At 37.0% G+C, this 18,370-nt stretch overlaps 1 protein-coding gene across 1 annotated transcript; it reads left to right on the top strand.

Annotated features, from left to right (window-relative positions):
- The first annotated feature begins 14,635 nt into the window (after positions 1–14,635).
- On the top strand, positions 14,636–17,598 carry LOC103700948 (protein trichome birefringence-like 33). Its single transcript, XM_008782848.4, has 6 exons — positions 14,636–14,880; positions 14,974–15,187; positions 16,080–16,251; positions 16,391–16,590; positions 16,681–16,845; positions 17,129–17,598. The coding sequence occupies exons 1-6, from the start codon at positions 14,700–14,702 to the stop codon at positions 17,466–17,468; spliced, it is 1,272 nt and encodes a 423-aa protein (XP_008781070.2). The 5' UTR covers positions 14,636–14,699; the 3' UTR covers positions 17,469–17,598.
- The last annotated feature ends 772 nt before the right edge of the window (positions 17,599–18,370 follow it).

Genomic DNA, 18,370 nt, shown 5'->3' on the forward strand with positions numbered 1-18,370 from the left:
ATTACTGCCCAGATTCCGGCAAATATTTGTTAAAAGGAACCATTTACTTGATATACTCAACAAGAAATATTTGCAAAGCATCCAAATCAGATGTTTTCTAGTATTTTTACGTCAAAGGATCCATGGATGAAAATTTTTTTCTAGAAAAATATTTTCATTGAAACAAGGCTCAATTATGTGGAGGACCAATACCACTCAATGACAAAGCATTAATCCTTGTCCCAAAACAAAAGGCAAAGCACGAACCCTTGTGCCAAAACAAAAGACAAAGCAATGACCCTCGTAGGCCTAAATAAGACTAAGCCGAGAAAACCATAGAAAAATATAAGAAAATATAAAATATATAAATAAATTTACCTCATCCTATCAGCTTAAGCTTTTGAGACAAGTAGTGATTTTAACATGGTATCAGAGCAGAGGTCTTGAGTTTGAACCCTGTCTCTGCACTCTTTAATCCTATTATTAAAAATTTCATATGTTGGGCTCATCCATTAAAGAAAAGTCCGGCTCACATATGAGGATAAGTGTAAGAAAATATAAAATATATAAATAAATTTATCTCATCCTATCAGCTTAAGTTTTGGGACAAGCAGTGATTTTAAACAAAAAAAAAATACATCCAATTATCCGCTCTATTTACCCAACATTTCTTGTGGAGGTATCACACTCGCCACCTCTCTCTCTCTCTCTCTCTCTCTCTCTCTCTCTCACACACACACACACACACACATAAGATTTAAAACCCCACATAGTGGGCGTTTCAGCACCCTAGAGCCGGCTGTGGAGAGTCTACAGTGATCATGGCAGTACAAACAACACACGCCAATAGCCCTTGTTACGACACCCTGACCTTTCTGTATGGCCCCGGCTGCTTCACATCCATGTCCATGAGAGATCGACCGGACATGGTCGTAACTGTACATAACCTTTGGGCAAGGGTACGTTTTTAGATTTCAGATGTCAAGTGTCCCTCCGGAGAATAGGTTAATTGGGCCATGCAAAAGAGACCTAAATAGTGACATTAGGTGCTCTGTTGACTTTGTGCTAATTTTTAAACATCGTTCATCTTGGATTCCCTCACCAATCAAGCTAGCACAACACTAGTAATAATGCTTGTTGATATGTCAAAACAAACAGGACATGATCTTCCAAACCAGTCTGACTGCAATCACAAGAAGAAAATCCAGATATGCTTCTCGCCGCCTACAAGTAGCACCTTGACTTGCTAAACCCAACTCAGAGTTACCCTGACGAGAAAGACCTCACAAGCACTCTCGGATGAGTTGAAAATAAAATTCGTAGTATGTCCTTTTATTATGTGTCTCGCCCATCAGAGTCAGTGTTAGAGACTGAGATGGGCATTATCTTTACTTTAATTATGTAGAGTTTAACTTTATCGAACCACCATAAAATTGCTCTCCAATGATGCAAGCACACCAAGAACCAGACCACTCCACCTCTAACAAGTTACTAGAATCCTTCATATAGCTAAAAACTATTTTCCTTCGGACTCAAACAAGAACTCTATTGGTTGCATATTGAAAAATAGAATTTTCCAAAGTCTGTCGAAATTTAGAAGCTAATTTTTACCCCACCTATCCTACTAAGAGATCAAGTTTCCATGTGGATAACTAACTAGAATAGCACTAGAATAAATAACAACTAAGAATATAATCCTAATAAAACTAGGACTCGCACTGAACCGCCAACAGAATCTTGTGAAGGGAGATGAGCAGTAGTCTATATAAACTTGTGATTTATGTATGGATGGTTAGCTTTAGTAGCCTGTAATCACTATGGTGATGCATCCCCCCTGTAAACAATGAGACTAGATTTTATTGGGCTACGTAACTTTGTCCTTGGCAACTCAAGAATCATAGCAATTTTTTTGTCATCGAAGTGTCGGTGTCATGGTTGCATCCCAAATCATCTTTAATTAATTAACTGTACATATTGGAGCCAACAAAAAATTGTACAAACATTAATCAGCTTCCTCATTTCCTCATCTGTAGTTATCGCCATTGTGACCGATCATATAGCGAAAAAGACTAACGTGGGGACGAGACTTGTATTCAGCTTTGGCTTCACTCCTTCACCAAAGAAGGTAACTGTTTTATCACAAATTTTTTACTTTTTTAAAAACCAACAGTTTATTTTATAAAAAATGATGAAAAATTATCTATGCACAATACTTGATGACATCTCCCAGCTTAAACATAGAATAACGGAAGCTTCTCCAGCGAATATACATGCATACATACATATATACATACATACATACATGCATGCATGCATACATGCATACATACATACATACATACATATATATATATATATATATATATATATATATATATATATATATATATATATATAACTCCTAATTAAGCTCAAGTACATTTTACACACTACAGCAATACAAACTTTAATTGCCAAAAGGAATTGCAATATACATGCCACTGAAATATTATCACGAGAGAGTGGTGCCAAAATGCTGATAACGACAACAACAACGGTGACAATAGTCTTTATAATTGCAATCACTAAAAGTTTAATGATCATATTTCTATTTTATTATAAAAAAATTACCGTAGCATAAAAAAATATTATCACAGAATCTTTTAGCAAGCACATTTTTCATTAGCGTAAGTTGCATTTTTTAGAGGTATTTATTTTTGCGGCTATATATGTATAATATTTTTTAGGTAAATATCATTTTGCTACTATAAAAACCAAAGGCAAACTTGTATTTTTATATCGTTGTCAAAAGATTAAGCTAGAATGGCTAAATTATACATGAAAACAGAAGAAGGATGAGAGCGGAGGACAACTAGAATCCTATATTTTTTTAATCTTTCACCACCTTCAAGAGTTGCAAAACCAAATTCAGCCCGATAAAACTTCGACGTCTTATCAACCCACCCAAAGCTACACGACAAATGTTTAGACGAAAAACATAAGATACACCATACGGCTACTGGGAAAAGTACACGAGGGGCAGCTACTTGCATTGTAAAAAAATGATCCGGTTGGCGAGTGCACATCATGGTACTGCACCTAAATCTATGCCAAGTCCACTTATATTCCTTACATTCATTATTTAGTTATCATCAAATCAGCTGGAAACCAATGATTCAACGTTGTGGGGGTACCGGCAGCTCTGTGATCTGTACTTATTCAGCATCAAGACTAGTCTATTAGGCGCCTCTGTGATTTCGTAAAGGAGCATTTTTCTATGCGTCATGAGCTCAAAAGGAAGCAGGGCCAGGATATTGGAGATCGCTAGTTTTGTGCTCCACCTTTTTCTTTAGCCATAAGGCTGCTGACCCTGATAAGAATCTTTTCAAGTAGAAAGTTTTTTTAAAAAATAACTTCAACTCGATCTTTTGCTGAGGTCTATATCCATGTCTTGTCGATTCACCGAATAATCTTTACTTTAGTCCTCCCTACAACTCATGAATTAAGATGTTTTGGTTCTTACAAACTCAAAACAATTTTAGTTCCTCGAGCAAGGCTTCAAGCCAACAGTTACGATACAAGAAGTATTTGGCTTGAAGGAGGCTCCCTCACGATCTTTCACAGCTTTTTACCATCTCTCAACCATTTCCTCCTTTTGGACATTGCTCGATGCATGGCATCTTTAAAATTTTTCACTGTTGTAATCTTTCCTTTCCCCTGTTTGTATTTTTTTTATTCTGTTTTAGTTCGAGCTCTCTGACCCCATATGTACCACAGGAAAAAAAAATCCATTAAAATTTGCCTCTATTGTTTTACGGTCCCATGTTGCCATTATGGATCTAGCTGTCATTGTCGATAGACTGTTCCATCATTGGAACATTAGCCCATTTTAATTAAAATATGATCACATCACAGAGCTTCTTCTTTTTTTTTTTTGTCTCCCAGCTTTTCCTAGGGTCATGGAAACTTGTGGAGAGCGTCCAAACATTGCCAACGGTTCTCTTTTGATATGGGTGGTATGATTTGTTTTCGATCACGATATTGGAATATTTTTAGGATAGCTATGTTTGAATGCCAGAGTTTCTTATATATCCGACGGTAAGTTTTTATCTGTATCTTTGAATTTGCTGTGGTTCAAATCTGGCCCGAGAATGACCACGCCGGAGGAGTCGGAAGAGCTACCGGAGGAGTCGAAAGAGCTGCCGGAGTATGGAGGAAGATAGGAAGGGTCACCTCCTGCGACCGATAGTGTACCTGCACAAAGCCTCACCGGTGTTTTCAGTGAGAACCCTTCGACGATCAAGTTAGTGTAAACTTTTGTAGATCCAGCCCAAAAGTCCCTTAGGCATTACCTGTTAGGTTCTTTATAGTCCTAATAGAAGCGCTTAGGTGGCGGAGGTATGGCCCGTTTCCATCATGAGTGGAAGTGGCGCGCAACCAAGGTTTGATTGTGGCACGCAGCCAAGGTTTGTTTGTGGCGCGCGGTGGAGTCCGTTCTTGGAAACGGTAAGGCGTTTGATAGTCGTGGCACGGTATGGCCCGTTCCCATCATGAGAGGGAGTGGCGCGCAGCTAGAGATTGATTGTGGCGCGCGGTGGAGTCCGTTCTTGAGAATGGTAAGGCATTGACAGCCATACAAGGCATGGCCGGAGTAGCACGTCGTGGTGGCGTCGCAGTGTACGGCTACGTAGGAGGGCAAAAGCACGTACATGGGTGCAGTGGTTGGTGAGGCCAAGCTCGTCGAGAGGTCACATCAGGCATTCGGCAAGGTCGGCTTAACGGGTAATGAAGCCAGCCTAGCATCCCGGTTTCCGATGTGTGCTCAGTGGAGCGCCCCGAGCTCGAAGGTCAGGGTGCATTACTGGAGAGGGGCTCAGGCGCATCAGCGAATAAGAATGGGCCCCGAGCTTGGCCGGAGTACATCGGCGAATAAGGTGCCCCGAGCTTGGCCGGGCGTGTCGGCGAATAAGGAAGGCGCCCCGGGCGTCGGCAAATAATGAAGACGCCTCGAGCTTGGCCGGAGCACGTCAGCGAATATCTAAGGTTGAAGAAGCTTTCGGCGGAGTCCGAAGTCGGGCTGATTCTGGGCCGGACCAAGGACACGTCCGGGCGGCGTTGGTGTTTATTAGGCTGAAATTCGGTGGCCCTTTTGTTGTGGGCTGGACGATCCATTTCGCCTCCCATCAGAATTATTACACCCAACAAACATAGCCTATTTTAACAAAATTTTAGTATCATTCGGTAAATTCTATTACTATGAATGCGCTTTAGTAATAGTTTCAAAAAATATTACAAAAGTTATATAGTATTGCCGCAGTTTTTCGAAAACGTTACTGCAGATTATTATATAGCGGATAAAAAATTATATTTTATTGCACAAGTTTTAAAATTATCGTAAAAAAATCAATAATATTGTGATGGTTATTTGTGAATATTGCCAAAAAAATTTATGCTGCCATGGTACCTTATGAAAACAATATTTTCTGGTTAAATAGAATTTAATTGACAATATAGATATATAGTTTTGCTATGAAATACTAATTATCTGTCGATGAAATAAATTTTGCCACCTATGAATCATCGTATAATTAATAGTTTTTATTGCTAACTATTTATGATTTATTTTTGTAATAATTAGTATTATTGCAAATTGATTTGAATATTTGCAACAATATTTACATATATCGATTATTATATGTTCTATTTGCGCTTAACAAATTTTAGTTGTTAAATATATTATTTCAATTTTATTTGGTCAGATTTATTTACTAAATGAGTTACATGATTAGCCACATCAGCTAAATAGTTGGAAAAAATATATTTTTAAAATACACATATTTTATAATGCAAATAAATTCTATATAATTAAGTATAATAAGTACAATTTTATGATAGAAGCTAATGTTGTTATGGTGGCTAAGTAGCACGAAACAATTTAATAAATCTTAGGTTGATCTAAAATAGAACAAGAACGAACCTTTTTTTTGTCATGTAATTATCACAAGTTATGCAGAATCCATATTCAAGAGGCAAGCTAATTAAATTGCATTATCTCCAAAGGCTTAGGTAATAATCATGCACATTGGAATCGATTGGGCCATCATTATCCTCATAAACTAATTTAGATCTGTCACCTTTTTAAAAGGAATCACTGCTTTTATGTATGAAAAGACGGGTACCAATCGCCACATCATTAAGATCATGAAAATTCGACATGAAGAACAAGCACTTCAGGTGACCATTAATGATCTAAAATCCACACTTGGGCTACCGTTTTTTAGGGGTCGCAAAGCAGCTCTTTCTTTGGATGCATGATTAAATGCCTAATGATAAAAGCATGCACCAGCTATTTTATCAACTAATTTTTTGTGCAATAGATCACATTGCATGACCCCAGCACCACCAAGTCTAATTCAGAGCAGCGTCATCTTCGCTCGGAGCCCAAGGCCTCTCGGCGTTTACAGGCATGCAAATGCGTGCAAGTCAGAGAACTTTTCACCAATGGTTTCCAAGTGGTTCCAAGGAGCATCACAGCTTTTATACCAAAAAGAACAAAAGAAAAACATCTTTCCTTTCCGACAGGCAGCTTTAGCCTAATTTCCTCTGGCGTCTTTCACTTGACAGGATCACAGGACTTCACGACCAGACCAGTCCGGCTGAAGTAAATCTCTCTCGTGATGCCAAACTGATGGAAATAAGCTCAAACGTGGCATGGCTCTTGTCAGAAACAAGCCATTGACCTATGAATTCATATCTACTGCGGCCTTGCTCGTGTGGCTCGCACTGGATTGGCCGGTGTGGCAGGAGATAAGGGAGCATGAGTACTCGGATTTACTCCATGGCCCGTGCGGCATTCATGCATTGCATGTACCTGCTATATATCAATTTGCAACAATCCAAGATCTCACCTAAAATGGCTAGCTAGAAATTATTATTTGGGTTACTTGATTCTGTATAAGTACCCAAGATCTATCCAGTAAATAACTGATGTGAGACTAAATACATGTTCGCATGGATCTTCACACAATTAATCACTGGTCGAAATCTAAAAACTCTGCAAGCCACTCTTTCTCTCTCTCTCTGGGGCAAATGAGAGTTATTACAGTCAAAAAAATGGAAATATGATGACTTTCCATCTTCTAGCCTAATATTTTTCCAAAACCACACTGAAAAAGAAAAAAGCAAAATCACTTTGCTGACGAATAAAACAAATTCAATATTGATCAATACAATTCATTTGCTATATATAATGTACGGTATTGTGATTATTGAATTAATATGAAAACCTAATGTTGGATTGTTGAACATCTAACAATGAATATTTTTCTCATAGCAGAAGCAAGTTTTTTTTTTTTTTTTTTTTGTTAGTAAAACTTGTTGTTGTCAAAATTCAGCCTGCCGATCAATATGCAGCGGAGACACACTAATCTGCACTTAAAATAAAAAATGAGAAAAAAAAAGCTTGTTGGATTTAGTTCTTATTATAATTGAAGAGTCTCTATCCCATTTGAGTCGGGCTCTTTGATGTTTTACTCTTTAGAATTCGAGTTTAAGGAGAGAACTACATCTCGGCTTTTCTCATTCAGATCAACTTGAAAATAAAAATTTTATTAAAATTGGCTCTCTGCTAAACCATATTAAAATTTGAATATGCTAAACCATATCAATCACATCAAACCAAATTCATTAAACTAATCTAGACTAAATACATATCTGATAATCAGAAAATAAAATATCTAAAAGTTCCTAAGAAGTATCTATCACAGTCCTCCATAAAATACATCCAATTTGACTATATTGGATGTATCACTTCAGAAGACGGCAGACATGACTAAATTATGAAATTACCATCTTATCAATCAATTTTGTTACAGTATCCCATCAAATCAAATGGACTTTTTCCCCTTTTATAATACAAAGATACCTCATCAACCATGTAGCAATTGAAATGATTCGAGTTGGACGTTCAGGACATGCATGAGAATCTTAACAGACCGGGCTATTCCAGAGGCATCAGACCAGGTTTGGCTCCAATTTAGAACGGCAGCTGGCTCCAACATCTAGTCTCAAGATCACAATGGAACCCCCCCCATTCCCGGTCCTAGCTCATTAGGCCTCGCATGCACTAAACTAGCTGCACCAAGCTGAATGACTGGCCAGAATAAAAGCTAGTTTTGGATGGCAAATGTTGGGTCTCATTCCTCTAAAAAATTAACATGGTTACCAGATCTCGCTGTCATTGACGTACAATTATTGTGCTGTCAGAGACCTGGGACCTTGTTTTTCTTATGGGTGGGCGGATGGGCACCAATTCAGAGCACCATTCATTTCACGAGCCAGTGCTGGGACCCACAAATAATGCGATTGGTCCTGCTCATTCAACACGTTGCACGTAAGATAATAACACTAGAACGTTAAATTAAAGGACGGAGGACAGATCACTGGGATTATAATAAATAAAGTGATTGGATCACTCATGGGGAGAGACTTAGGCTTAAAAAAAAAAAAGAAGAAGAAAAGCTTTCATAAATGTCATGTAGTCTTATGACAGATGCACTCTGATTTTGATATTTGGAGAACATGGGCGGCTTTTGGGGTGACCACTTGGTCTGTGGAAGCTTGGTCTATTTATCAAGCAGACAGCACCAAAAATTGGACAATTTCTGTTCTTGTTCACATGTTTATGAACATGTCACGAAGCTGAGATTGGTGCAAAGGGACCTACAATTATGAGTCTATAGAAATGATTGAGGTACTACTTTACTCCTAATGCTAACATATTCAAATGAATCAGTAAGGTATTGCCTTAACCTGGATGTTGGACCACAGCACTAAGCTTATGCACCTGTGGTCCGCTTCAAGGACAAGGTTAAGATCCGTAGGAGGTTTTTGATGGATACAAGATACCTAGGCAGGAGGTATCAAGAGACGTGTGAAACTAGAATTTTGCCTCTGATGCACGGTTAATGATTAGCACGAAGCTTTTTGGACAGTCTTGCACCAAATATTTTAGACTTAGATTCTGTTTGGAAGAGCTGTTGGTGGAAGAGCTGTTGGTAGGAGAGCTGTTGAAAGTAGAGCTTTCTGAAGTAGAGCTTTTATAAAAAGTTGTTTGCTGTTTGGTAACTACATTTCTAAAGTGCTATTACACTTTAACATGTATTTCATAAACAAACTGAGAAAGTACTTTTGTAGGACAAAATTACCGTAAAAAACATTGCATAGTATTATACAACAGAGCATAATAAAATATAATATATATTAATATATAAATATATGATATAGTATAATACTACCTTAATGTAATATAATATTATTATAATATAGTAATATAACATTATATACTATAGCATAATAATTTAATATAATATTAAATTATTTAACATAACATATCAATGTATTATGATATAATGTAATATAATATTATATTTATAGTATAATACAATAATAAAGGTACAAAATATTATAATTATTAGCATATATTAATTTTTCATAATATAACATAATATTAAATTATTTAACATAACATATTAATGCATTATGAGATAACGTAATATAATATTATATTTATAGTATAATACAATAATAAAGGTATAAAATAATAATAGGAAACAAGAACACATTTTCTTGTACGGAAGGAAGTCTGATTCACGGTTAGGGTTCTTTGTTAGGGTTCTAGCAGATTTTTAGGTTTATAAATATAGCAGATTTTTAGGTTTATAAATAGACAAAGTATATAATTATTATATTTTATTATGGGTATTTTGGTCCAAAAATAACTTTCCGACAAAGCTCAAAAAAGCTTTTTCCAAAAGCTCCAAAATAGAGCTTCTTCCAAAAAAACTGTTTTTAACTTCTTCTTTTTTTATCCAATAGTGCTTTTGGAGTGCTAGAAAGTGATTTTTGACCCTCCAAAAACTTCCCCAAATGGGGCTTTAGTAGGCCGAGTAGGCTTAAAATGACATATCTATTTAATAAATGGGTCAAACTCATGCTTGGAGATTAAACTCCATCCCAACCTTATTTTTTTATTTTTCATGTATTATTTGTTTATTTTTTGTGTATGTATGGATTAATTAATAAGTATTGTTGATATGTAAGCTTAACCGAATAATAGACATATTATAGATTGTTAATAATATTTAATATTTTTTTAAGTATTTTGAAGTATTCTTAATATTTTAAAAAATTTGAAAAACCAGCTTGAGGAATAATGCCTGAGTAGGTGACAGGCTTGGGTCTGGAAGATAGGCACAAAAACCGTGGCTTGGAAAGCAAGTCTAAAGGTCGAGCCCAAGTGTGTCTGGGCCTAAGTAAATAGTGCTGACATTCGGGCAAGGCCTTGTCCGGCCCATGAAAAGTTCTATTCATGATATTCAATTGAAAATATCTTTTGGAATGCAAAAATGATGGATGCCGCACCTTGATGAAATATAAACTTTAAAAGAAACTGAGGCATAAGAGTAAACTACCAAAATAGCTGGAAAAACCTACCAGATGCTATATCTTTTGATCGATCACACCGTGCAAGAGCATGATTCTCTCTGGGCTACAACAATTTGGTCCATAAAGTAGTACAGTATGATAGCATGGAGAAATTACAAACCCAAACAAGCGCGTACAAAATCATTGAATTGTAACAAAGAATAGTAGGTTCCGGGTAGTTTTGTTCGACGATCAAGTATTACTAGATTAATCGTCATGATTGATATCATTATATAAGCATAGTTGCTCCACATAGGTTACCAAGCATGCAGTTGAGATCAGCATTCCTTTCACAGTCAAAAACATCAACCCATAAGCCTAACTCTATCCACAGCATTGTTTTTCCAAATTATTCACCACTCTTCTCAATATATTATGAAAATTAAGTCATCACAGAAGTACTATTATGTTATCATGTTTGGGATTTCAGTTCTTCCAAACCTTGTGTGGTGGTACAAGCTATGCTTTCTCAGTTCTCTACACATAAAGTGATATTTGCACACAAGAATAAATTGCCTACATCATATGGATTCGATTTGCAACTTTCTGGCCCAAGTTTGGCCCAACTCATTTTAGTCCATGTTTTCTTAGCCTTGGTGTAGCCAGAGAAAGCATAACTTGGCCATGGATAGCCTATCCTAACATGTGTTCATAGTTGTAATTCAGTCAAGATAGAGTTAAAAAAGGAAGAAGACATGAGAGCTCAGCACAAGTAGAAAGTCCAAAGGCGCCAAAACCAAATCTGATGGTTTGTCCATGTACAGCATGAGCCAGAAAACTCTGTAAATAGGGTTCTTAAACTAAGGTGAATGGTCAAAAATGATGAAGGGATGAACCAAATTTAAGTTAACCCCAAGTGATGGGTTTGTATTTTAAGATTTCAGATACATAGGCCTTGGATCGGGATCAGCGCAAAATTGACATATAGATAACCAGAGATTATGAACTTTGTCAATTTGCGAAAAGATAACACTATAAAGCATTACATATGATGGGAGACAAACAACTAATTTTCCAACTCAAGGAGAGGCTGCCAATGTGAGAACTTGATAGCAGTGGTGACAGGCACCAACAAAATAGGCAACCGTAGCACAAGGCAACAACAGAATCAAGTAAATAGCACAGGGATGTATTTTGCTTTTGATTATTTTGACAGTTCTTTAAGAAGAAACAAAACAATTTGCTGAATTAAAAGAGACATGGTGCATAAGAAAACATCAAATTAATGAACATATGTACAAAATAACTTATTTGATTTGGTGGCTATAGAAATGAATTCGAAATCGATCTGTACGCATCGGAAACAATCAAAGTTTTTGGAGCAAATGGTAGACCGCAACTTGTTGCGACATGCTAGTATAATTAGGTCTTAACACTCCATTCAGAGAGTTGCATTTTGTTTACTAAGGAATGAAATCATACAATAGAATGCCTCAATTTGGTCGTTGGTATCCTCCAAATTTCCTCCATTTCACCAGCACTTCTTATTTCTACCAAAACCAAGAGATTTCTTTAAATCATCTATAAACACAAAATTTAACCTATTTTGATTTGAGAGATTTCCTTTCAGACAAGATCACTTCAACCATAACCCTAATCGAACATCCCTTATACTAATTCATAAATATTGAAACAAAATCTTAATAGCATCTAAAGGGGGAAAGAGAGAGATTCTTATCTCAAGAGGGCTATTATAGGGATCACATGCACCGAATCCAGTAGGTGTTTCGAAAATATATGCAAGTCTTGACTCTTGTCGATCTCATAGAGAGCAAAGGTCAAAAAAATCATTACCAGATTCCAGACTATACTTTATCTACTTCCAAGTTTTTTATTTACAAGATTGATATATAAATTATAAATTATAAAAAATTACAATAAAAGTGTTAGCAAGTGTAGTTGGTCAAGTCTTTGAGATTGGTATCAAAGATCTAGATTCATATCCTATCCGCACCCCAACATTGATCAAGATCTCTCCAATTCTTAAAAGAAAGAAAAAAAGAAAAATAATCCATAGTTGCTTCCTATTTTGACATTTGAACATTTACCATCCTTGACTAGGTATCTTTCAATTTAAATAAAGTTGGCGCTACATATCAGAGATTTATAGAGACACAACAAATTAGTGCCCCTTATGGAAAGGTTACACAAATTCTCCCCTGCAAGCAATGTTTTATAAATGCGAGCCTCGTCGTACAGTGGACTAAAAGATGGAATAAGAGAGCATGCAAGATTTGGACTTATGAATTCCTTTTTTTTTAAAAAAAAAACCCAATATAAAGCAATACCAAATAAGTAGTCCAAACAACTAGAAAGTGCCAAATTCTTTAAGAACCCTTGGCTCTGACATGATTTTTTTAATGTCTAAATTATGTACGCAATTTTTTCCTAAACATAGCCATGGATGTCACAATGCTAGCTCAATCTTACCTTTATATTAGTCTGATAGTTTGTTTCTGAACCACTCTTATTAAACCATCTGTCAGACTTTATCTCATAGTCATTGCTAAACCAGCATGGATAACATTAATTAGTCCTACCTAATTGTAAGAGGTGCCAGATTTCCTCTTGATGAGCAAGCAGAAGAACCAAACTTGTGATTACGATGTCAAGATCCAAAACTTATTCATAATCTTCATGACACAGGTTAGAAATCTTGTACCCAAGTCCTTTCTCAAGAAAAGAACTTCATGTCAGTTGTTAAATGTACCCCTTCCCTTGTTTCCCTCACCAACAAAGAGATAATAAGAGAGATCTAAGATAAAACAAAATAGTTTTATTTAGTAAAGAGGACATATTTATAAAAACTGCTTTTCTAGAGATAAGCTGGGCATCCAGCGAGAACATGGAAGTCAACAAGGAGTATGCTTTGGTAATGATTTAATCTAGTTCTTTTTTTATGTAAAAAAGATTGTTAATATCCATAAGCTAATTCATTAAGGAAGTGAAGAGGTGTACATTAAAAGTTTGGGCAAGCCAAAGAGTTCAAAATAAGGGAGCTAGGAACAGGATCTAGACAAAAATACACAGCCATCCTTAACTGGTATACTCGATTTTAAAATAGCTCAGCGAATTAGCTCCCAGTCCTTTCTGTCACTGGCTTGGTCTGTAATTTATATTTTCCTTTCAAAATAAGGGCGTAATGAAGAAGGGTTGTGGGTGATGTATGATGGTGAGGGAAACCTATAATGTCGCTTGGCTTGTAAGCTAAGGGAGCAAGAAAGTTTAAAAAGGGAATAAGGAGAGTCCACAATCATTTCCTTCACTTGCACACAATGATACCTGCAATATATTTTGAATGCACAGGACAACCATCCTAAGGGGTTTAGGTAGAGGGTCATGGTATTATTGGTGATATTTCAGCTTTTATTATTTTGCATCGACCATCGCTTGCCGAAAGCCTCCCCTTAGAATAATATAGCAGTTGTAAATCAACTGATCATCATTAAAAGTTTGTAGACCTATACAATATCATTCAGTGAGCCTGGGTTGGTGCAAGGATTTATTATGCAGTGGCTCTAGATATAGTTCCATAGGTACAAAGAGTGTTTTTTGATGAAGAAAAATAAAAATGGTGCAACACGAGAACTACTCTTGCCCAAGCATGCTTAACTATGGAGTTCTGATGGGATCCGGTGCATCAGTACACAGGTACTAAAAGTGTTCCCATAAAACATGCATTTTCCATAGTATTATTTTTTTGTTCTTTTTAGACTAAAACATAAGAGCCTCTCGCATGAGATATATAATCTCAAAAAAAAAATATGAAGGTAGAAGTTTTGTGTAAACCATTTTGTATGAGCTGTCCATGCTAATGAATCATTTCCCAAGCTAACTTTGAGAGCTCTCTCCCTCCCCAAGAACAAAGTATCCTAGACCCTTTCCTCAAAGTAGGTTAAGGTAGGATTTGGGCCCAAATATCTCATACAACTACTAAGAAACTTTACCAAATAGATAAGTTAGTACCTTTAATTAAATAAAAAAAAATAGCACATTTAATTGGTCCTCTTTTTTAAGGGTTGGGCTGTTGGAATTAATTTGCTTCGTGGCCCAGTGGTGCCCAACTTGCCAAGGAAAGCAGCACCCATTCTCTCGAAATAAAGCAGGAAAATAGTGCAGTTAAACTTATTCAATCAGTCTGAGCTTTTATATGGTGACATTTCTCCATCCTATATTCTTCTGTATTTATTCAACCCATATCACACGTTGGAAGTCCTCATAAACTTAAAAATAAACAAAAGCAAAGCCTTCAACAAATGAAGACGCCTCCCCCTCCCCCCTCCTCTTCTTTCTCCCTTATCAGAAAGGCTCGTCTCTCTCCTTACTTCTTCACCATATTGGCCTTCATGGCTTTTGTGGCAGTTCTGTACGGCGAGGACTTCTTCAGCCAACAGCTACAGCAAAGTCCACATAATGACCAGCCCATCTCAAAGGCCGGTGAGTTTGGATGAAGTGCTTCATCCTGGTCTGAGTTCTCTCAATTCTAAATGGAAGGAATTGTTATCGTGTGTTCTTAATTTTCTGGGTTAGTTAAGAAGAGGGAGAGATTGCCATTCGCCATCGGAGAGAGTGAGGGAAGATGCGATGTCTTCAGCGGGCGGTGGGTGAGGGACGAAGCGCGGCCTCTCTACGAGGAGTCGGATTGCCCGTACATACAACCACAGCTAACTTGCCAGAAGCATGGGAGACCTGACAAGGAGTATCAGTACTGGAGATGGCAGCCTCATGCTTGCTCCCTTGCCAGGTTCCTCTCTCTCCATCATGGTTTAAAACAACAGCTAGCCATTCTAGAAAAAAAAAGAATGGCAACAGACTGGATCTCAACGTGAGAACTATGCATGTCATTGTATTTATAATAATGATACATGATTATGTATATTATCAAGATTACAAAGAATATTACATTCAAAACTTAAATAAGAAATAATTGAAAAAATCTTTTCAATACAAGAGGAAAGAATCTCTTAAGTTGCTATGGCAGTCACATAATCATAGGAGATTGGTATAATTTCTTGCCAAGTTGATGAAGATCTGGAGAACCACTTCCAAGTTTAAGAAGATCTGGAGAATCATTTTGATTCTCTATAATCATAGAAGATTAGCCGACTTCTTACTAAGTCGATAAAGATTTGAAGGATGAATCAGCTTGATCCCTTTTCCAAATCAGTTTGATCCCTTGCATCAGTGTTGTTATCAATACTAACATTACAGCAGCTGTCATGTTCCTGAAGGAAAACCATGACGACAGCTACAGCATCTAGTTTCAGAACAATAATGGCTGTTATAATAATGATTTCAAGCAGCATCATAAATCAGATGATTTCATCCTCTCCCATTGGGAAGAGGTTGTGTGTTCGAACCTTCGGAGGTGTTTCCTCAAGTGTTTGACAACATTTGTTCGAGCGATGAAAGAATTAGTCCAAAAATAATATTACAAGCTGTGCGCAGTCTCACTTGGTCAATGACATCATCATTTGCTTCTTTCACCAGTTGTTTGCAGTAATATTTTCAGTGTGATGTTAATTATTTCTAGTTTTGCTGGACCATTAGCTTCACTGGATAATGTCCTTTGCCATTAATTTTTTGATTCCTTCAATATTTTAGCATGGATGATGTTGTTGTTATAAATTATACAGTTTCAATGCTACATTGATGCTCGAGACTCTTCGAGGGAAGAGAATGATGTTTGTGGGTGATTCTTTGAACCGAGGTCAGTTTGTCTCCATGGTGTGTCTTCTCCATTCAATCATTCCTGAAAATGCCAAATCCATGGAAACCTTTGACTCACTAACTGTCTTCAGGGCCAAGGTGACATAAAATTCCTTTTTTCGTTCTAATTTTTCGTTTTTCTATTTTACTTTGTATCTACTTCTCTTTTTTTAACCCAGAATGATTTCCACCTCTGACATTACTTTTTCTTTCTTTCTTTTTGTGCTTTCATGGTTAGGACTACAATGCAACTATTGAGTTCTATTGGGCACCATTCCTTCTTGAATCGAACTCAGACAATGCTGTCACCCATAGGATATCTGATAGAATAGTTAGGGAAGGTTCGATCGATAAGCACGGCGAGAACTGGAAAGGAGTCGACATAATGGTATTTAATACCTATCTTTGGTGGATGACCGGCCTCAAGATGAAGATCTTGTAAATTCTTGCTCTTATCAAATTATTTTATCAAGTTCTTCTTGTCTCCTTTTAGCTCAGTGTAGGTCTCATTGTTTGTTTCTTCCACAGGCGAGGGCCAGGATCCTTCAATGATGAAGTGAAGGATGTTGTGGAGCCATCAACAGAGGATGCTTACCGTATGGCAATGAGAAGTATGCTGAAATGGGCAAAGAAGAACATGGATCTTAAGAAGGCAAGGGTCTTCTTTACCAGCATGTCACCTTCTCATGGAAAGTGAGTAATTCTACAGTAAATGCTTTATATATAAATCCATGAAACTATGATGATACCTAATAAGACTTGCTAGGACTCAAAAATGCTCCAAATCCATGAAATTTTAGCATCATACCATGGCATGTTGGACCTTGTTTTTAGTCTAGCCTCCAGGTTGGCTTATTTACTAATCAAGTGCTTGCCAAGCTGAGTATGAGCCACTCACAGACAGCTCTAAGTTTTATAGTTGTAATTTGATTAATAGGAGCATAAGTTGGCATCTAAAGATTGAAAAATTTGGCAGGAGCATAGATTGGGGAGGCGAACCGGGCCGAAACTGTTACAATGAAACAACAATGATCGAAGATCCTACGTACTGGGGATCGGATTGCCGGAAAAGTGTAATGCAGGTGATCGGAGAAGTGTTCGGCGAATCGGAGATACCCATCACATTTCTCAACATCACCCAACTCTCAAGTTACCGCAGGGATGCCCACACTTCAATTTATAAGAAGCAGTGGACTCCATTGACTCCTGAGCAATTAGCAAACCCTTCTAGCTATGCAGACTGTGTGCATTGGTGTTTGCCTGGCCTTCAGGACACTTGGAATGAGCTGCTTTTCACAAAGCTTTTCTATCCTTAGCAGTCATGAATGAAGAATCATTTTGTGCATTTACGCATCGAAGCAGCATTTTACATTTTATCACATCAAAAATGTATCATATTTGAAGTAAGAAATGGAAAGACAAAAGATTAGAATCTGATTATCAATATAATGATTGTTACAGAGAATGGTTAGAAGATTAGGCTTATTTTTTGATTGAAATGGACGCATAATAAACCTCTGAAGTTGGCAAAATACTAGCCTTTCAACTGTCACTGCAAGAAGATAACTCATGGGCCCATGTGTTTGTGATGAAATGATGTACTGCCCACCTGAGAACCAACATTTTTTCATTCCTAAGTTTGCCAAGAAAGCCTTAGGTTTTTTAAATATTCTTTCGCTCGTAAAAGAATTCTCTGCACTGGATTTTCTTTAGGAGAGCATGCGTTTGTTCCAGCTTCAAGCTACGGGAAGGGAAGAAAATGTTTCAACTTTTGAAAGGAAAGCTATATCATTCTATCAAGCCATATAGCTGGATTCTCATTGAGTGTTCATTAATTTAATGGCGGCATTCCATGTCCCTCCTATAAAGGCATCCAGAGAGCTGAGGTGCTAGAGTAGGTCAAATTTTTTGGGTGCGAAGAGTGGACAGATATGGTGATGGTCATCCTCTTATCCATAATACCCGCAGAATGGTCCAGGAGCTGACTCTTTTTAGGTATCATATAGGTTCTGGAAGGCGAACAGTGCCGCAGACTGGATCGCCTCATTTGTTGCCCGGTACTCCGGAGAGATCATTTGAATATCCACGGGAGACATTTCTTCTTCTTTGTGCACTTTACTTTCCACTTAACTTGGCAGAATGTACTTATGTTAGAGCTATATGAAATGCCATTTTTATATTAAAAAAAAGAAAAACAAAAGGAAAACAAAAGGTCAAA

This window comes from Phoenix dactylifera, chromosome 3 (genome assembly GCF_009389715.1).
Source record: "Phoenix dactylifera cultivar Barhee BC4 chromosome 3, palm_55x_up_171113_PBpolish2nd_filt_p, whole genome shotgun sequence".
Classification (NCBI taxonomy): domain Eukaryota; kingdom Viridiplantae; phylum Streptophyta; class Magnoliopsida; order Arecales; family Arecaceae; genus Phoenix; species Phoenix dactylifera.